This window comes from Parasteatoda tepidariorum, chromosome 3 (genome assembly GCF_982258835.1).
Source record: "Parasteatoda tepidariorum strain Cologne lab strain chromosome 3, Ptep-v5.0, whole genome shotgun sequence".
Taxonomy (NCBI): Eukaryota; Metazoa; Arthropoda; class Arachnida; order Araneae; family Theridiidae; genus Parasteatoda; species Parasteatoda tepidariorum.
The window spans coordinates 102,145,718-102,168,200 of NC_141757.1; the positions used below are offsets into that span (position 1 = coordinate 102,145,718).

Consider the following 22,483-nt stretch of genomic DNA (forward strand, 5'->3'; position numbering starts at 1 on the left):
TTGTGCGCTTGGCTACTTCGATGCATAATAAGTTTGTTCATGCTCTACCTGTCTTTACGTTAAGTAAAAAATATAAGGTGAGAGAATTGAAATGTTTGTGAAAAAATATAAAATGCTTCACAGGAGAAAACTGATACTTGAAACGTTTGGTTTACTCGAAATAGAATGGAAAGAACAGTTACTAATGTAAACAAAAGTCACGTTTCAACAACCAATCAGGATCAAGATACCCGAACTACGGCACTTGCAGGTATTTCACTTATAGCAATGAAAAGTGTAACCAGTTTATCTGTTTATACAATATCAAATGTTAAAAAAAAAAATCTGTAAAAGTCATCTTAGAAATCAATGTTAATTTTACAATTCCGTACATGTTTTTACAGTTTTGTTCTCAATTCCGTTAAAAAGTTTCAATTTCTTTAGACTTTTTGCATCGTTTGAGATATCGGAGTGGCAAATATTATTACCTGGGGGATAAAACTAAAAAGTTGCACTGAAAAATTAAATAAAATTGAATGAAGGACTCTAAGACAAACATTAGAATAACGAAAAGAAATTCATATTGAGACAATAAAACAAAAGCTATTGTTTCAGTACATTAATTTTTATTGTACAGTTTCTGCAAGTTATAAGATTTAGAACAAAATACTTTTTTTTTAATAATTTGAAGGAAATTTTCTCCATCTCAAACTATTTTGGTTTCGTCATCAAGACGCTTAATTAAATCCTCAAGTGAACATTGTGGTTCCAAACTGAAATCTAATTCATTCATAAAAAACTCAGCTTCCTTTGGAAAATCACTGCACAATACGTACTTCATTTTATTGATTTTTAAGGCTTGCAACATTAATTCTTTCGCTGTCTCTCCACAATCTTCTGATATTACTTCAGTTTGACACTTCACCAACTGGAGATCATAACTAAAAAATTAAAAGACGTACAAAATAATGCTCCATTTTGTAACTAGTAATAAAATTTCATCATAAATAAATAAATGAAAAAATAACGAAAATAAAGCAAACACAATGACACATAAACAGGCATACTATATAGTGGAAAATATACATTCCGGTTTTATGAACACGAACTTTTCTCAGTGTCGAGCACAAAACGAAAAATTTCTGTTTCGTATAATAACAGAAGTTGGCTCATAACATTGATTCATGAGATAAAAGACGTTGGCTTATTCTACACTGTTAAAAATTTCTTGGAAAGAATGGTTAAATAGCATTTTATTGAATGATTATTCTACCATATTTAATCAAAACATTCAAATAACCATGAATAAGGCGGTAATCGAACTGTGAAGTTTGAGAAAAACTGTTTATTTACTGCTTTCACCTAATACGGTTAAACAACCAGAGTATTATCGCAGCAACTAGAACCGCCTAATGAAGGTACTTAGTGTTTTTCAACTGCGTATATGTCATAGCCCAACGGGCTAATCTGTCAATCTCATGATCGGCAGAACTGGAGTTCGAGTCCTAGTGTTGACACCACAATATTTCCTCCATTCCTTTCAACACATGAAGAATTTCCAGTGTTCGGTACTCTTCAATGCCCATTACCTTACGAAGAGATGAACTCCTATGTCTAGTTAGATATTCCTGTTTAAGATCGATCCTGTTTATAGAAAAGAAATTATAGTATTTTGATTTTGTGCTCCGATTAGAGCTTTTTTTGTATTACTTAGGTATATTCATGTGTTGCAATATCCTAATTCATTGTATTCTAATTTAATACATACCCAAATTATCCTAGCTTCATATGCAAAAGTTAATCAGAATATGCGAAAATGACTGCTCTGTGTCTCGTATAATAATAGATGTAGGCTCATTCTTCGTTCTGACTCTGAGGAAGGTTCTTGTTAATCGAAAGGAAACTATAGTATGTATGCTTTCGTGCCTCCATTTCTGGTTTATTCACGCTATTTAGACATATTCACTTGTTTCAGAAAGTAAACCCGGATTGCATTTAAAAAAATGTATGTTCTTCCAGAATGACTATTATGTTTTGGTAATAATATACATGGGCTCATCAGACCATAGACATTGACTCATTCTGCATTCCAACAGTGAGGTAGAATATTGTTTACGGAAATAAAACTGAAGTATTTCTATTTCTGTGACATTATTTAAGCTTCTTTCTCGCATAGCATGAATTATACCCTAATTTCATTATAACAAATTACGGAAACAGTAAAAGATTATTCTGTATTATTTCATCAAATAATGAACGTTAACTCATAATTCAATAAGCGTTGACTCAATCAATGTTCCAACTTTCAAAATGACTTTTGATTGTAGAAACGAATTTGATCGAGATAGCCTAGTTGGTAGGACGTTGGTCTCGTGTTCGTGATAATAAGAGTTTGAATACCGCCTGCTGAGGAAGCCCCGCATTATAAATGGTAACTGGTGTACGTTAAATCTGTTGTGGTCTCAAATCCTCTAAGCTCCTATACAGAATCAATACCTCGGGGGTACTGAATTGGAGATTGGTAGCTCTCTGGTTCAGATCTCATTTACTATCTGTGGATGAATGAATGGAGTATGATAGCGTAAGTAAAACAGACTGTGACATGTAAGGCTTAAGTCGTATCCTCGAACATAGATGGCGACACTGGAAAAACTAAAAATGCACCCTTTGTGTTAAAAATTTCAATTGATTTCAAACAGGCTTATTGATTTCAAACAGGCTTGCTGGTTGACAAGTAGCATAAGTAGCAACAACTGTAACAGAGACAAAACTATCGCATGCCCGTTTTGCGTCATTAATTAAGCTTTATTCACGCTGTTTGGCTTTATTCCCACGTTGCACAGAGTATACCTTAATTCCATTTGCATAAATTAGAGCAAAACTAGAATGTCGCAAAAAGAACCAAAATGAGTATTCTATATTTTCTACAGCAATAATCGTTGACTCATTCTGTGTTCGGATACTGAGGAAGGATTATTATAATCTCAAAACAGTAACATGCGTGTGTTTGTGCTATTATTGCTTTATTAACGTTGCTTTATTCGTACGTAGCCCAAAGTATACTTTAATTTCATTAGCATAAAATTGATGTTATTACCTTGTTACATTATGAATTTTTAACGATGTGAGTATATACTTACAAACAGAACTTAATATCATAATCTTCCGGATATCGTTCAATGTATTCCAATTCATACTTCTCTGGGTCTTTATTTTTTATTTCATCAAAGCAATCGTAAACTCTATTGTCAGCATCTTTTTCATAATTTTGAAAGAAAGTTTTTAAACATTTCCCCTTATCTGACAATGCTGCAACATTAAAATATCACGTTACAAAATTTGCTTTCAAATGCATGCAAAATATTTACTTTGGATAAATTATATTTTTTACATCCATGCAAGTATGAAAAGGTTTCAATTTTTATCTAGCATGATAATTGAATTCATGAACCTATTCAGGAGCAACAATATACAATTCTGGTACTTAATAATAGATAATTATTTTTAAAGCCTGCTTTCTGTTTATTTAAATATATAATTTTTGTCTCTAGGAGCCGTTTTATCTATATTTGCTTGCATAATATGTTTATAAATATCTTTAATTAGCTTCATAACTTCATACTTAACCCTGAACAAGCAGTAAAATATGAGCAGAATAAGTAGTCACTGGAATTAGAACCTGGGTCTCCTCATTGGAAGGTGAAAGCTCAAGCTTTTGAGTAAATTAAAAAATCGTGATTATATTTTTTTTGCTTACTTAAAGAATAATTTACAAATTTAAGTGCCCCTTCTAGGTCTCTTGAGTCCAGGGCATTTAATTTCTTGTTTTTGAAAATTTCAGTCTCGATCATTTGAGTCCTTTGTAAGTTGTAATTTAATTTTAGAAAATTCAATTTAGCACTTTGAAGTCTTTTGTGAATTAGAATTTAGTAAGGCAATTTCAATCCATTCGTCATTTTCACAAAAAGGTGACTTTTTAAGTCCCTTAGTAATAAATATTAGGAAATACAGCAGATTTCTTAATATTTTTCTTCATCATCTTTCGTAGAGTTCTAACTAAAAAATCACATGCATTTCTGCTAAATGTATTTAATATTTCATTCTTATGTTTTAATAGACATAACTTCAAAATCCCCTCCGTGGACGTCCCTACGTCTGTGACACAAAATAATTTTAAATGGCTGTTAAACAATTTAAATGCCATTTTAATGATTTTTGTAGTTTCACCTAGTTAAATGTTTATAATAACTTTTTATTTAATATTTTTTTTAAAAGAAATTATTTTTATAAAATAAATAACTATTAAACTTTGTCCATCAAAAATGAAATCTCCCTCCACGGACAATTAATATAGTTCGGTAAATATGCAATAAAAAATGCATATGCGAAATCCCTATAAAACAGCTGCTGGGAAAGGTAGCCATTCCATTTTCTAATGTTAACTATCAGTTGTTTTTGTTCTCTTTGGTGTCAGTTTTGGATCGTTGTGTTCAACTGGGGTTTGGCAAAGTTCTCACCGTATACTCCGTGGACATCATAAAGAAGGTAAGAGAAAATTATTTTATTCTTGATAGATGAATTTTAGATTGCAAAAACAGTATATTTAATAAAAAGAACTGCCCCATTTTTGTAACGTAAAAATTAAAAATCAGAAAAATTTAAGAACTAGTTTTTGGCTCCTCCGTGGACTTCCCCTCCGTGGACATAACAAATCCATGGAGGAGAAGACACAGTCAATGGAAGAGACAATGTGTTAGATAACCATAATACAATTTTAATAATTAAAAAACTATTTTCTTTTAATTGTTTTTTTTAAATGGAACAAATGTGTTAATTTGTTTGTATTTTTAAAGAAAATCAATTAAGTTTAACTTTTTCTTATCGGAGAAGTAAATATTGGCAATTTTTCTAAATAATTTCTGTGACGTTTAACATTTTTTTTCTCTTCAAATTTTAGGAAAAAAATGGCAAAGCCAAAATGTTAAAAAAGAAAGCAATCAAATGTTCAAATGCAAAAGAGAAGGGAACAGAAGAAACTTAGTATGAGACAAGCTAGACAGAAATTAAAAGAAAACCCTATATTGTTTGAAGAAAGTAAAAATAAAAAGAGCAAGAAACTTTAAAATCTGTATCAGAAAAAGATTTAGCAGAAAAATCGTGATTAAATGTACTTACATTTCTAGAAATTGATAGAGCAAGCCAAAAAAAACAAAAGCAAGATGAAAAGAGAAAAAAAAAAGTTATTTGGATGACAGTATGTTTAACTTGCATGAAATGTTCATAAAAGAGTACCCTCAACACACAATTTTCATGTGGAGTCTGAATTTTTATTTCAACAGTCTTTACATTTTAATTTATTAATATACAGTAAGAGTTGCTTAAAAATTATACACCTAGGTTAAAAATGGATGTTTCCTTTCATAGCAGCATGATTATTCGGAAGTAGCGCCATCTCTAATAATGAAATATTTTATTATTTACTTATTAATTTTAAACTCATATCAGTTGTACACAATAATTAATGAATTAGTCTTCATTGATATTTTATATTTTATAACATAAAATGTATCTTCCGTTGACTATTACATCTCCTCCGTGGTCAAGGCAGAATTTAAAATATTTTAAATCTTGTAAAAAATGAAATAGAAAACTTGACCATTATTATAAGGACATATAACAAAAATAAATAGTGGCATTTTTGTAATTTTATCACTTTTTTAATTACATTAATTCAAGAAAATGTTTTAGTCTATATATACCTTTTCAGTGAGAATGACCCCCATGATTTTTTGGATATATATTATTAGAAAAAATTTCTTTTTTAATCCGTTTATTATGCATTAAAAAGTAAGAACAAAGAAGAAGAGAAGACCATTTTTTGAAACCTAATATATCCTGTAAAATTTTTTTATCAAAATAAAATTAAGGCAGAGTATATTAGGCATTGAAGAATGATTGAATTAAAAAGTAATAGTTAATATTATGGACTCTAAGTGACGAAATGAAATAGATGGAACCATTTTCCGAAACCATATATATTATATAAAATTTAGAAATAAAAAGACAATATGTCAAACATCGTGATTGGAAGATAATGTTAATATTCTTACCATGGAACAAAACTGAATTTTCGTCACAAAATGTATTCAGAGTTTCTAAATCTTCATGAAGTGACATTCCATATATTTTCTCCCCGCATTTTTCTTCGTAATCAATCAAACACTCATTGTACTTTATATGAGATCTGAAAATAAAAATAAAAAATTTTCTACTTTGCTACTGCATGGATCCTTTACTCAGATGCTTGGGGAACCACCACATATTAATTTAGATTTCAAGCATTTTACAAAAGTAGTTTATAAAGTTTCAGATCCATGTTTAACTACTCCAATCGAGGAATAATCACTTTTATTTAACCGTTTTTAAAAATTTTGATTGAAAGTAATAAAACAATGCTGATATATTTCAAATTGCTTTAAAGCCTCTTACATGTGATGCTTCCTATTTCATAGAGATCAAGCTAATCTATTGAAGGACTAATGTTAAATGGAATTATATATTAAACATCTCGTCTAAACAGTCCAGTTATTAAAGTTTAGATGTGAGTATATTACAAACAGTATTCGTACACTACGTACACCAATCCTATACAATATCACTATTCCATAGAAATTCTTCAAAGACAGAATGTTGGGCGATGTTACGAGACCCTATACGCCTTAAGAGGCACAGCAACGAAATTTTTATATTTTATAGATATCTTTTCAGATACTGGGTCGGTAATAAAGATTGTTTATCAAAAACCCTGTCGCAATTTGAAAATTCAATTCTTTTTTACTTCAAATCCATGCTATTTCAATAACTTATCTGAGTTAGTAACATTAATTTAGTTATATTATATTAAAACATTTACCTAGTTTTAACCAGCGCACGCTATGTTAGATTTGAAAATGTTTCAAAACGTCAATAAGAAGATGCGCCACGGTTTTATGAAGAAAGAAAATGCTTGTGACTTTTTTTTTTATGAATTACTCCATAACATTCTCTGGGATCATTGAAATTTGCAAAAATTTCGAATCAGTCATTGATTTTAATAATTTTGATCCATGTCGGAAAATATCACCTAGTCGGCGATTTCTAAAAATGGGCATTTATTTCAAAAATTTTAAGTTATTTGTCCAATTTAAGCCCAGACGAATCCTAACTGCAAGATGGTATATATAGTTTAAAATAAGAGCTTTCTCTCCAGAGTAAGTATTTTTTTCTGCTGCAGCAGTTGAAAAAATACAGTGGCATTTTTTTATTTTCCTATTGCAATTGCTAGAAAAATAAGAAAAAAATTCAGAATTTCTCAGAAAGCCTGCAGTTTTCTAAGATACTAAAGGATCTAATGTAGCACTTTTCCTGAAACTTGCACAATGAGATCGATATCATGTCTCTTCCCTTAGATTACTTTTGCAGTTCAATAAATTACTAATGATTACTTAAAAAAAATCTTTTATCTTACGTGCATCTTGCAGACAGATCATCAGAATTTTCTGGAAAATCATGTCTGATATCCCCTGGATTTTGACATAAATTTTTATAGTTTCTTAAACACATGTCTTTGTTTTCTCCGTAACTGGCCGAATTATCTAAAATATAAAAATAAAAATATTAAGGATATGAATATTACTAAAACAAAGGAATTCATCTAAGAATTTTAATATTGTGGCAAATTATTAAAATTATCCTTCATTTGTTACCGAGTATGATAATATCAAACAATAGCGTATTTTTATATTTTAATACGAGTAAGGGTAAAATATGAGATTTTATAGCAAATTATAACAGGGAAGAAGTAATTTATCTTTTTTTAATTTGGATTTAGTATTAAAATTTCATTAATACACTGAAAATAAAAGCATGGTCAAACCTACCAGATTGTGGTAAAATAGCTCAATGGGAACACTAAAAAATAATTTATACCGAAGGTAATGATTTGGTAATAATTTTGGTAAAAATAACAATAAAATATGGTTTTATAATATATAAAAAATTGCTAAGTATGGTAAAATTTGTCGACTTTAGCATAATACCTTATGTTGCAGATTGACTTAGTAACACACGCTTATTCTCAAAGAACAGAATTTAAATTGCTGTTGAAGATTGACGAGTCATATTTAACCAGGTTGGTAAAAGCACAAAATTGAAAAAAGGCATATTGTATTGGTGGTTCACGTTTTCTCTTTTTTTTTTTTTTTGAAAGAATTAGTAGAACATTTTCTTTCTTCCTTTCAGTCAGAATTTTTGTCTTATGCCTTTTCTCACAAGGTGAGACCTTTATTTTCGTTAAATTAAGCAATAAAATTTTATATTTTTTTCTTGTTTCACAATATTTCTCCTTTGCTACGTATATGTTATTTATTTAGTAGTTAAGATAAAAGGTTCTTTTTATTTTGGTAACTTCAACATTTTCTGGTGTCCACGACAGCACTCTTTTTCAACATGTTTAGTACAATTAAAGTTTTGATTAAAGAGTATCTGAAACATGTGGCTGAAGAAATTGGCGAAATAGTTACTCCAAATATGAAAATAACGGAATTGAAACAGATAATTTTAAACAGTAAAGATTATGAAAGTGATCCACAGTTCGCACAAAATATTTGGATTACTGTCATAAGCGAAAGAAAATCACGAAAGAAAGAGCAGGAAAAATTAGCAGAAAAAGGAAAAAGATTAGAAATAGAGAAAATGAGAATGGATCATGAACTGGAAATGGCAAGAGTTCAAGCTGTTGATCGACTGAGCCAGGCACATCCGCCAATTGAAGAAAATGATGCCAATTCAAGAAGAAAATTTTTATTGCCAAGATTAGAATTTCGGCAATTTAGCGACGATATTAAAAAGTGGCTTTCGTTTTGGAGTCAGTTTGAGCAAATACATAAAGATAAAAACATTGCTTTGGAAAATAAATTTCAGTACTTAGTACAGTTGACGATCTCTGGTTCCAGAGCAAGAGAAGTAGTGGAAAATTTCCCGCCAACCAGTGTAAATTGCACCAAAGTGATTGAAAGCTTAAAAACGCGATTTGGCAGAGACGAATTTTTGGTTGAAGTGTACGTAAGGGAAATGTTAAAGTTAATTATTGCAGTACAAACCAAAGAAAACTTTTCCTTAACCTCGTTGTATGATAAATTAGAATCTTATTTACGAGCATCAGAGACTTTGGCTGTAGCAACAGACAAGTGTGCCTCAATTCTGCATCCATTAGTGGAATCTTGTGTCCCTGAAGAATTTTTAAAGGCCTAGAATATGAGCACAATTTCCTCTTCGAAACAAGACGCCAAAGAACGCTTAAATAATTCAATGGAATTTCTAAAATCTGAAGTAGAAGGTGAGGAAAGAATAAATTTAGCGATGGTAGGTTTCGGATTATCAAAAAATGATGGTATACAATTCAATCGTGGAAAAACAAATTCCAACTTTATAGCAGATAAAAGACCAATAGCTTCGGTCCTGTTTTCTAATTCTACTCATAGTATGAAGAAATCTTGCGTATTTTGCCAAGGAAAGCATTCAAGTGCCGATTGCTTTAGTGTTAAAAAAATGGGTTTCACGGAGAAACAAGCTATTTTAAAAGACAGAAATTGCTGTTTTTCTTGTTTAATGCCGGGACATTCAGCGAAGAAAAGTAGAGTGTTTCTAAAGTGTCTTTTGTGTGGAAGGAAACACGTGCCATTAATGTGTCCTAAGCTTGCAGAAAATGAAACCCCTGCTTTTAAAAAAGAAGAGGACAAGAAGCCAGAAAACGAAGTAAACATGGCAAATATCTCTAAAGCGCCAACCGTCTTTCTTCAAACTCCTAAGGCGAATCTTGTTTGCAATAATAAGAAGACATGTGTGAGAGTACTGTTAGATAGTGACTCCCAAAATTCGTATGTGTTGAAAAATATCGCCAAAGAAATGGAATATATGCCTCTTCGCCAACAAAATATAAAGCATGCTTTGTTTGGCGACGTTACTACTCACGAATGTGCGCACAATTGCTACAAAGTTAGATTAGTTAGATGGAACATTCAAATACAATTTTGAAGCTTTTGATGAAGACAAGATTTGTGGAAGTATTTTTTTTCTGTTAGGGGAGGTCCCTGGATAGAATAGCTAAGAACAAAAAATACTGTTTTAACCGATGGCAGTGATACATCGGAAGCTATTCAGATCTTAGTTGGAGTCAATATTATTGGCAAACTTTTGACTGAGCGACGCAAAGTACTGACTTTTGTTTTTAACTTCAAAAATGAGAGAAGTTGTTAAGTGTAGAACTAGTATAGAAGTAGTAAAATGTTATTAAGGACAAATGCAAAGATATAACATGTTTTGCATTGTATTATTTAATGACATGGAAGTATTTATTGAGAGTCATATGAAATTATCGAAAAACTCTCCTGCCATGGAACCCTTGTTATGAATCAAGTGAAAAAAGTATACATATAAATGCTTGTAAATAAAATAATAATTAGGTAGGAAGTAAAATTGTTAACAAAATCAAAACGAGTAACAACTTAATAAAACTGGATTGAAAACATCAAAATCAGTTTAATTACATGGTGAGGCTTGAGTACTTTTCTCATCTTTAAATATATATTCAAAAGCTTTTTGGTTTGTACTCTTTAGTGATCATTTGTTTTAAAGTATTTTTTTTGCCTTAAATAGTAATTTATCCCTAATGCTTCTATTTCTTAATTTAATTCTCGATAATTAATGCCTAAAGTTTCTTTTTAACATCATTCTAGACAAGGTGGATTTTTTTTAAATGTAAATGTTACAAATAAAAGCAAAGTTTGAAAATGGTATTGCTGATATGTCGGGACACGTAAAATGTCAGATAAGACTTGTGTTTTTTTCTTACATGGCCAACTGCTCATGCTATTTTATAGCCAGAAATATTAGAAAATTATAATTAATCACCAACTTAAGTATTTTCGTAAATATCTGAGATGCCGTTTAGGGCGGAATAGTAGAGTGAAAAAAATTCATAAGCCCTAAATATTACTGAAATCCGTTACTAAATAAGATTTATTGAACAATAGTTGCTAGTTTTTTTTTATTCCTCTGGTCACGTTTATTGCCACATTTGAGTTGCAATTTTTAAACTTAAATCCGACAGCCGTAATTGAAAATTGATTATTTCACACGAAAGGATTTAGACACATTAAATGGCATGCAGTTACCGATAACGTTTAATACTATTAACAATAAGACTTTTTTGTTAACAATAATGTTCTACTTCATTCCTGTAATTATTTTCGCAATTAAAATAATCAGCAAAAACAATTCATCAACGCTGCAGGCAAACATTGGGTGATTCTTCGTCCCCAGATAAAAGGCGATGTTTTCAAAAAAGTTGCTTTGAGAGAAGAAAATATTTTTAATTAAAATGCAACTTTAAAAAAATAGTTTTGTATTTTCAGAAGCAAAACAATGAAGCAAGATTTAAGATAAAGCAATGATTGTTCTTATACTTTCAAAGAGAGTCACAAATTCTTCCTCTGTAGTTTCTGGATTGAAATTGAGTTCATATTCTTCCATCATCATTAAAGCTGTTTCTTTGTTATTCAAACAAAAGGCGTTCCAGAATCCAATTCCATTCGGAAAATGCAAACCTAATTCTGTCTCCATTTTTCCACATATTCTCAACATTCTATCAATTACACAGACTGTAGTTGTGATATCAATACTAAAATGCATTAAAAAGCAGTTTGAATTTAAACTGGTTAATAAAAACAGGTTTAACTATCTCAAATTAAAATAAATATTGCTTGGTGGTAAGTATTCCTTGTAAAAGCAATATAAAATTAGTTTGTGAAAGCCCAATTACACCGGAACAGTTTTATGTAATTTCTCTTGCACCATAAATACCGCACTGAAGAGGCTTGATTTTACATTTATACTTGGTTCTCGCATTACCTGAAGCAGCTTTATTGCTTTTAAATAAAAACAAGCTTGAATTTCCTGATTTTATTACTTATACCTTATATTCTCCAATATTTAAGTACAAAATAATAGTTGACTAGAACCATGTGAAATATAGGGATGAGGTTGCATTGCAATTACAAAAGAAAACATTTCAGGTTATGTATAAATAACGATTTCTTAAGTCTTGATAAAACATTTTTTCTCATAGCTCGAGTAAAAACACGTGCAAAATTGAATTTTCAATTAATTACGCCATTTTTTATGGTCAAAAACTCCTTATTTATTTCCAGCTAATCATGTTTTATACGTTAACAAAATGTATTATAATAATCAAAAATTTCTGACGAAGTAGCTTGCTAGAATACATGCTAGCGTCTATCATATATTTTGATACTGTGCATTAAAATATTATGTTAATAAATTTACTTCATACTGTAGTGTTAATTACAATAAATGGTTACGAAAATTAAGATCGCAATTTTTTTATATGTTGTCTGTTATGGTTCACAAAATACAGTACCTTTATTTTATTTTAAATGTTGCTCCAACTGCAAATTAAAAGAAATATTCATAGTTTGAAATGCCTGTTTGAAAAAGTAAACTTGGTTCAGAATGGATGTTTAAGAAAACTGTCATAGCTTAGATTATACTTTTAAAAATGCACGATCATTTAAATCCGCTTTTATGCCTGTACTTAATATGTGAACCAAATTGACTAGCAATTTTTAAATTAAACAGAATTAAAGCAACTTAGCAAACAACAAACAACTTTTTTGCGAAAACTTAAAAATTAATATTTAAATCAATAATAATTTTAATATATGAAATAAATACAAGAACATAGCTATTTTCTTTATAGTATATGAGATAACATAGTGATCGGGAACATTTTCAGTTTGTTAAAAAGAGTGGCTTCAGCTAAAATTATAGAGTTATCAGATAAGCGATAAGATATGTTTCTAACTAATGTGCAATTTCCTGGTGGAAATTTTTTGAAGCTTCAAGACTATAGCAGTAAAAAACTATTCAATGTTAAAGTGTAAACATTAGAAAGAATGTGGCTCTCTACTTAACTCTCTCAAGCCCTCATTCAGAAATCATGAAATACTTACTAGCACTGAAAGAGTCCCGGTTCATCTGGCACATCTAATAAAATTAGATTACTCTTATTAACTATATCAGGTGAGCATGTCTCTATGGTCTCCTCAATAACAGCAAAATTGTCGTAGCAACTGCCGTATTTCACAGCTCCTTAAAATCAAAAGTATGTTTTATATATATATATATATATATATATATATATATATATATATATATATATATATATATATATATATATATATATATATATATATATATATATATATATATATATATATATATATATATATATATATATATATATATATATATATATATTATGAAGAAAATCATTCTTCAGTGTGCCAATTTTTGGAAGAAGGTTATTATTTCCAGTGTGGATGGAGTTTGTATTGGTATAGTGGGCCAGTTGAAGACAGTAATGAAAACAGAAGGGTGATGAAAATAATAGTTGAGCCGGATTAGAATTAATAAAAAAAGGCTTTTATTTAGTAGTATATTTGCAGAGCTCGAGTTACAAAATATCATTCATAAGAATTTCAGTTTAATAAGTTTTGCATAGTAATATCTATTAAAATAGGTCAGGCCATGGGAGACAAATCCCCACGACCTGCCTAATCAAAAGCCAAATTAAAAAGTACATGTAATTTTGTTCTCAACGGAGACAGAAGCATGGGTAGGAGATCCATGTGTATGCCAATTGTGGCATCACACATATATATATATATATATATATATATATATATATATATATATATATATATATATATATATATATATATATATATATATATATATATATATATATTGTAAAAGTGTGAACGTGAACATTAATTATATTCTTATTACATATTTAGTATTCCATGTTTTGGCAACAGCAGTATTTAGTATTCCATGTTTTGGCAACAGCAGTTCTTGTGTACGATATAGATTTTGAGTTTTTAGAATAACGGTGTGTGTAAATTTTAATAAAGTATTGATTTGTTTTTCTTTTAAAAGTTGTTTCTTACATTATCAGAAGTGGGATTAACAGGCAACTGTAATTAATTTTGAGTTTGAAATGGCATTTTTATCGCGACTTCGCAAAGATCAGTTACGTTACGTAGCTAATGAGTTATCTGAAGATGTTTCGTCTACTACTTTGAAAATCCCTGACTTGAGAAAGTTAATATTGAATAGCGAGAAATACGATGAAGAAATGGTTCGAGGAATGGTAGAAAATTTAGTTGAAGACGCCGAGCGCCTTCGTCAAGAAGAGAAAGAAAAAGCCGATCGCCAACATGCATTGGAAAAAGAAAAAGCCGATCGGGAACATGAATTGGAACTCAAGAAGTTAGATATTGCTGCTAAAACTTCAGAAGTAGTCGAAACTGAAGTAATAACATCGTCGCCAAAAGTTGATTGGCAGTCACAACTGAGAAAGTTTTCTACGAGTAATGAGGATATCAGCCTTTATTTAGTACATTTCGAGAGAGTAATGAAAAGAGTACAAATGCCAAGTTCATTGTGGATGGCATGTTTAATTAACCAGTTACCAAGTGAAATTGTCCAAATGATAATGAGAGAACCAGAAGAACAGTCAGAAAATTATGACTATGTTAAATCTCTTTTGCTTAAGTGCTACAGACTAAGTCCTGAAAAATTTAGACAACTTTTTTATTCTCATGAGAATACTGATGGAAAGTCATGGAAAGAATATTACCACGAGCTTGAAACGTATTTTAATGGGTGGACTGCAGGACTTAAAATAAGTAGTTTTGAGAGTTTAAAAGACCTGATCATCACAGATCGAATGAAAGCTCGGGTGCCGCCAGATATACGAGAACGTTACTTGGATCAGTGGACCCATATAATTTCACCTTATAAACATATATTACATTAGCTGAAAAGGTAGATGAATTTATTGAACTCAAAGATGTTTTTAAGAATCATATTCAGTATAATAATAAATATAGTAACAATAAGTTTTTGAAAGAAGAAAATGTCGCCAAAGGTGAACAAACAGAGCCAAGTCGAAGTACAACTAATAATCAAACTGTTTGCTACAATTGTTATGATACCGGCCATTTTGCCCGTGATTGTGTAAATCCAAAACGTCCAAGGTTTTGTACTGCCTGCAAAACAGAAGGACATGGTACAAAGGAATGTCCAAAGATAGCGTCTTTCCCATTAGTCAATGCAGTTTCGTTTTCACCCAGTTCCAGTAATAGTACAACGAAGAATATTATCATAGAAGAAGTAAATACAAGTGCTCTTATGGATACCGCTGCTGATATATCTATGTTAAAATATAGTTTTGCACAAACGCTTAATAAAAATATTCATAAAAATATAGTTACACGAATTCGGGGTATAGGAGGTGTAAGGAAGTCACTAGGAATTATCATACTTAATGTGACTATAGACAGGGTAAAGCTGAAGGAAGTTCTGTTTTATGTAGTGACTGATGATACATTTGAAGGCCCGGATGTTCTCATCGGGAAGGACATCATTGACGCACCAGAGATAATAATGGTTAGAAATCAAGGCAGGTCCAAGTTAGTTCATGTGGAAGACCTGGATTTTTTGCATGATTTCCAGATTAATGAAATGCCTGATAGGGTTGTGTTGAAGACCCTCGAAAAGTTCGTGATTGAACCGCGTACAGTTCAATTGGTAACGCAAGATCTGCTACCAACATCAAATGACTACGTAAATCCAACAAAACTGCAAAGAAATGCCCAAGAAAGTATTATCATTGCACAAGAAAAGATGAAAAGGAATTATGACAAACATCGATGTGATGCATTTAAGTACAATATAGGTGACGTTGTGGTCGTAAGACGATTACCTGAACAAACTGCCTTATCTAACACTAAAACCCAAGTTAAGTACAGAGGTCCTTTGACAGTCATCAAAATATTACCATCCGACACTTATCAAGTAACTGATTTACGCGCAGTTGGACAAGGAAGGAGAAGGCAACATAATTATACGACTACCGCCCACGCTTCGCAAATGAAACTATTTCATCTGGTCAACGACGAAGATCCGTCTGATGATGGTGACAATATTACTGGAAGTAAGAAAAACTTCATTGCTTGTGAGCCCATAAACGACAACAATAGTACAAATCAATGCAACGATGATCCAAATAAAAATTTAAGCCAAGATAACAGTAGACCAAAGAGGTGTAAAAGTGTGCCGCTTCACTTGAAGGATTATAAGTTGTTTCGAAGGGACGAGGTCGTCCAAAAGTCAGGATGGTCGAGTGTAAAAGTGTGAACGTGAACATTAATTATATTCTTATTACATATTTAGTATTCCATGTTTTGGCAACAGCAGTATTTAGTATTCCATGTTTTGGCAACAGCAGTTCTTGTGTACGATATAGATTTTGAGTTTTTAGAATAACGGTGTGTGTAAATTTTAATAAAGTATTGATTTGTTTTTCTTTTAAAAGTTGTTTCTTACAATATATATATATATATATATATATATATATATATATATATATATATATATATATATATATATATATATATATATATATATATATGATAGCGCATGAGCTGCAAGTAAACAGAACTCATAAGATAAGTTCAAAATGAAGAAAAAACAACGGAAAATTACAGACATATGAAAAAAAGGGGGGAAAGGAAAAGTAATAATAAAAAAAATAACAAGCAACTGGGGGAAAAAAAGAAGAAAAAAAAGGATAAAAAAATTTTTAAAAATCCGGAAAAAATAAAAGATACAAGGAGGCTCCGCCCCCTGCTCGCTAACGCTCGCCAACCCCCGAGAATTGCTACGCAATCCTATGTGGTTCACGCCGTGAACCATGGCTCGCTGCGCTTGCTCGCCAATGAACACAATGTTCTAACACAAAGACATAGTATATTATCATCAAAGGCATAGTATTTTATCATCAAAGACATAGTATTGTACTTATGTAGAAGAATTCTATCAATGCTCTTATAGGCTTTAAAAAAAGTATATTAGCTATTTAGATTGTACATGGTGAAAAAATCAAAACATTAGCTAAATGAGAAACATATTTGCAAAATAAATTATCAAATATTGCAGTTACTCACCTAAATTCCACTAAATGTGTATAATAATTTAATAAATTAGTTAATGCTAGAAATCCTGAAAGTTTTAGAAAAAAATTTTATTATTTAAAAATATAAACTTTAAACCCTAACTTTTCCTTGTGAGATAATAACCCTCAAAAAGTCTTTCATTTTCAAGAACACAAAAATTTGTTTTATCGCCAAATGAAATATTTTTTGGTGATCAGCATTATTGAAATCAATTTCTATATTAATTTACATTTGTGATAAAGTACATAACATTTTAGAACAAAATAAGGATGTTTTACATACAATAAATTAAAATGCATGGCTGTTAGCATTACCCGAGAAATATCACGTGGAGGTCGCCATGCTGCATTTCTAATAGGGGAGTTTTGATTTTGGCAGTTCCCCTTGCCTACTGCCAATAGAAGTTTCAATTAAAGTTTTTCCAAAAAACATTTTTTTTCTGCAAAGCTCTAAGAAATTAACACTAAGCATTTAGAATTTCTTTGAAAACACAATTATAGATTTGGCATCTTGGAGCAATTACTGAAAGGCTGTCAAATGACTTAACTCTTGACAGGCCAACATAAAGTTGTCCATGACTAAAAACTTGTTTAGTCAATACTAAACTGATTTTCTCAAAAGTCTGACCTTGTGACTTATTTATAGTCATGGAGAAGGCCAGCCTAATTAATTCCTAATTGAGTTTAAATTAAATATTATCATGTTTTTAGGGCATGAATCTAAATTGAACAACCTGATAATGCTCACTCTGGATATTGTTTCCGTTTTTAAAAGTGCTATATGTTGAGCCAGTTTAAATTAAATATTATCATGTTTTTAGGGCGTGAATCTGAATTGAACAACTTGATTATGCTCACTCTGGTTATTGTTTCCGTTTTTAAAAGCGCTATATGTTGAGCCACCTCATGTGACATTTGCCATGTGACATTTTTAGCAGCAATCATTGGTCGATTTTCTATTGTTGCCATTCGGAGAGTTGTAATGAGGCTTTTTTTTGGTGCCGTGTAGGAGAAATATATATATAGATAATCTTTTAATCAGCCCATACGATATCTGTATATATATATATATATATATATGTATAGATATATATATATATATATATATATATATATATATATATATATATATATATATATATATATATATATATATATATATATATATATATATATATATATATATATATATATATATATATATATATATATATATATATATATATATTATATATATAAGATTTGACAAATATTTTTATTAAAAAATTAACTTACCTTTAAACCAAGCAGAATCGCTCTTGCAGAATGTATTGCTTGTTTTCAGTAGAGATTGCGCAAATTCTAAACTCGGACCATAGGTGTCTGGGCATATTTCTTTGTTATTAATTACACATTCAGCAAAATTTTTCAATTTTCTGCAGAAAATGAAAAAGTATTTATTTTTTATTAATAAGAAATTTTTGGACTTCTTGCGCTAGCAATCCAAAATATTTACTGACAAAAAATTTCAAATATACGGGATGTTCTATGATTACTTCAGTGTATATCTTTAGAAATTGTCAAATAAAGGAAGAAAAAAGAAAGAGATTGCTAATTAAACTAGACTAGCTTGGAAGAACATCCCTGATAATGTTAATTTCGCTATTTTTATCAGTGATATGATAAATTTAGAGAGTTTTGTTTTTTAAACTTGCTTAACTATTAATTTACAATTCTTTACATGCATGTTATTTTAATAATTATTCTTCCAGTATAAACTACGCCGTTTGTAGAAAACACCTTATAAAACTAGGAATAAAATGAAATTAAATTAAAAAAATTGAAAACAATTTTTTTTCTCTTTTTATAGGCTTCTTACGTGCATAGTTCTTCCAGTTCACTGCCACTCGTTGGGAATTTCAATTCTTGGATGGGGATTCCGCAAACTTCTACCACATTTTCTGGACACTCGTCTTGTCCATCAACCAGAAAAACTGTAAGATAATGTAAAGTAAATAAACTAAACAGGAAAGAAGATACACGTGTTATTTCTTAACAACCTTAAAAAAGATTCGAAATTTAAGTTAAAATTGAACCAGAAAGAGTATTAAAATTCAATTTGATCGTCAAAGAAGAAAAAAACAATTGTTAGAAAAGCATTCAAACTTTGTTTTTAGTACCAGCTCCTACAGTAAGGATTCGCTACACTTTTCAGGCATTTTTTCGTTTTCTATTTGTCTAAAGGTAAGGGAAACAATGCTATCATGATTTTTTACTACATTCTGCAATTGCAGACGATATTTATTGTCTATTTAAAATACTTTATGAAGATTGAAAATCGTCATCTTTTATCAAAATGGTAATAATTGCGCAATTTTTCCCCTGATTTTTGAGCGTTATAGAATCAAGGATTTCAAAAAAGGCCGTGAACTTTCCCTCGTGCGTTATATGTAATTTGAATCCAACCATTTAGGAGATGGTCATTGCATAATTATTTTATATAACTGTAGTTGAACAGCCGACCCAATTTTTGGGGTCGACGACTACTAATGCTTAACTCCGTAGCCTTGTAATTTTGAATCCAATACAAATGGCAAGGGAATTCCTGGATCAAGTGTTGGCAGAAATTTGATTTCGTAGAGGAATTTTTGGTGGAACTAACCCGCTTTTGCGTTAAATGGAGGGAAAGATCCCGAGAATCTCCCACGGTAAGCCTGACGGCAAAGGGAGTCTAACCCATGATCTGTCTAGCACTGAGGATATTTCACGTCAGCACTGTAGTCGGTGCAAGCCAGATGCGGATTCGTATCAATCAGTCATTGCAGGAATTCGAACCAGATTCACCTCATTGAAAGGCGAGCGCTCTGTCTCCTGAGCCATTGCGTCTCATTACATAAATATTAAAGTTTTTATTACATAAATATTAAAAAACTTAGTGCACTTCAAACAAAAATTATAAGTAATAAAATTATTCATAATACAATAAATACAAATCATTTCAAATCTTTATGCATACTTTCAAATCGTCGTCTGTCTTTCCCCTTAAAATCTGTCCACATTTATGAATGCATATAAGAGAATACAAAAAACATGAAAATATTTACTCACGTAGAACTAACAAAATATATATCTAAATATATTGGTACAAAAATATACCAAATGCCGATATCACACATAAATTTATTTATGTGTGATTAGACGTTAATTTTCTAAAACAAAGTATAATATTTCCTTCGAAAAACAATTCAACTTATTACAGAAAAATATGCATTACTCACTAGAACTCAAGAGTACAATAAGATGCTGCGACCGCATATTTAGTACTCGAAAAGAAATAACTTCTTTATCACGATTATGTCCTGTTAAACTGATATTTTAATGAAACGAATGGCTTTTTGTAATGATAGTAAATCAAGGACAACGACGACTTAATAAGGAAAGTTTGATATACCATTTCTCCGATCATCTATACATAATAATAAACGCGGCTGTGTGTGTGTGTGTGTGTGTGTGTGTGTGTGTGTGTGTGTGTGTGTGTGTGTGTGTGTGTGTGTGTGTGTGTGTGTGTGTGTGTGTGTGTGTGTGTGTGTGTGTGTGTGTGTGTGTGTGTGTGTGTGTGTGTGTGTGTGTGTGTGTGTGTGTGTGTGTGTGTGTGTGTGTGTGTGTGTGTGTGTGTGTGTGTGTGTGTGTGTGTGTGTGTGTGTGTGTGTGTGTGTGTGTGTGTCTGTAATCACAATATATCGCCCCAGAAGCCTCACCCGGGCACGAAACTCGGCCCATAATTGTGTTTTCACATAATGAAGAAGTATTTTTTTTCTTTTTCAAAAATTTTGATTAGTTATTTAGTTATCAGTCATTTTGTAAGTCTATGCTTTTCGTCTGCTTTTTCGTCTTCAAAGAGCCATATTCAATAAATTATTAAAAAATGCATATACTTTTCCCCACTCTTATAAATGTATGCTAATGCGAACCTCACAATTGAAATATTAATTTTCGACAACTTAAACCAATAATATACGAAGGAATTAATAATTTAATTGTAAAGTTCGCATTAGTTTACATTTATTAAAGTGGAGAAAAGTTTAACTTTTGTATTAAAAATGTGGCAGCATATTCGATACGTAAATAGAACGCTTCGCTAAGATATATTTGTCGCTGTTCATAATTGTTATAATAAGTTTTTCTTCTTCTTTCCACGCTCTATTTTTTTTTCTGAAGCGAAGACGATAATTTTTATAGCGATATTGTAGTACTTTGTACAACTAAAAATTCTTTTCACAACACTTTAAAAATATTTACTTTATTTTCTTTATATATACAGAGAACAGTCGGCAAAGAATTCGATTAGGTTGAAAAACATTTCGCTAAAAAGGAACGAATTCCAAAAGAAAAAATAAACAACTTAAAGAATAAAAATGCTGATGCCAGCCAATTTTCTGAAAGTTAACTTAGAAATAACAAACCAAACGATGTTAAATAACAAACCAAACTATGTTAACAAAATGACGTAGAAAGCGCAACTAGATCAAAATTATACAAGCACAACTAGATCAAATTATAATACCTGAGTGCTTGACGTAACAGATATAGAAATAGAATTTGATACCATAAAAAATTATATAGAAATAGAAATTGATACCATAAAAAATTTATTCGTTTTCGTGTTCTTTTCATGTATTTAGCATTTTAGTTTTTTTTTCTTAAGCGTTGTAGCTAGATAATTTCAAACATCCTCAAGAGCTATAATACATTTGCAGCAGAACTGGATATGAAGACAAAATTGCTGGACAGGAACACTTTAATTGTCCACTAATCTTCAGATTTCCTGCTATGTTTTAAAAAACTTTATTTGTGAAAACCTTCAGCGTGGTGGACAGCTGGCCGCCTTAGGCGGCTAGTATTAAATAAACACGCTTCATTTTTTTCGTTTTGTTTATCAAAAAAAAATTTAAAATATTGTTTGTATTTTCAAATAACATTTCAAATTTTTTAAATTTATTTACCTTGTTTGTGGGTAAGCTGAACGTTTCCAGCTTTAGAATTGAATCATGATGCACACTGATGACAATGTGGTTTCCAGACTTGTTTGTTCAAAAAACTGCGTGCTGTTTTATTACAGTTATAAAAATTCAGCATGCAACAAATGCATTTTGACTTTTCGTTTTGGAAAAATATCAAAAGATTTTGATTTTACTTTTTTATTATATAGAGGTCTTCAACGTGATCCAGGAAATTATGAATTTTGATAACGCTTTTAATATCCTCTAGTTTATTTCCTTCTGAATTCTATTGTTTATAATTTTTTTTACTTAATTTTTGACAAAGATTTCAAAATCATGCTTTTATGGAGTAAGTTATTTTCCGTGATTAACTCCCACAAGTTAT

General features: G+C 30.5%; 1 protein-coding gene across 1 annotated transcript; it reads right to left on the reverse strand.

The window, feature by feature from the left end:
- Positions 1 to 588: 588 nt before the first annotated feature.
- On the reverse strand, positions 589 to 20,526 carry LOC107454623 (uncharacterized). The gene is made up of 9 exons (XM_016071870.4): positions 20,377 to 20,526; positions 18,978 to 19,092; positions 18,395 to 18,534; positions 13,050 to 13,188; positions 11,484 to 11,698; positions 7,487 to 7,613; positions 6,090 to 6,223; positions 3,120 to 3,288; positions 589 to 920 (listed from the first exon to the last, which is right to left on the reverse strand). Exons 1-9 carry the CDS (start codon positions 20,411 to 20,413, stop codon positions 686 to 688), a joined length of 1,311 nt encoding a protein of 436 aa, XP_015927356.3. The 5' UTR covers positions 20,414 to 20,526; the 3' UTR covers positions 589 to 685.
- Positions 20,527 to 22,483: the final 1,957 nt, after the last annotated feature.

Bases quoted from the DNA above. Each gene is read 5' to 3' on its own strand.
- LOC107454623 (XM_016071870.4), bottom strand. From the start codon at position 20,413: ATGCGGTCGCAGCATCTTATTGTACTCTTGAGTTCTA. The intron at 7,614-11,483 runs GTATAAGAACAA...TTTATATTTTAG, and splicing joins ATTTGTGACTCTCTTTGAAA to ATAATTCGGCCAGTTACGGA. The intron at 3,289-6,089 runs GTAAGAATATTA...TTAATGTTGCAG, and splicing joins AAATTCAGTTTTGTTCCATG to CATTGTCAGATAAGGGGAAA.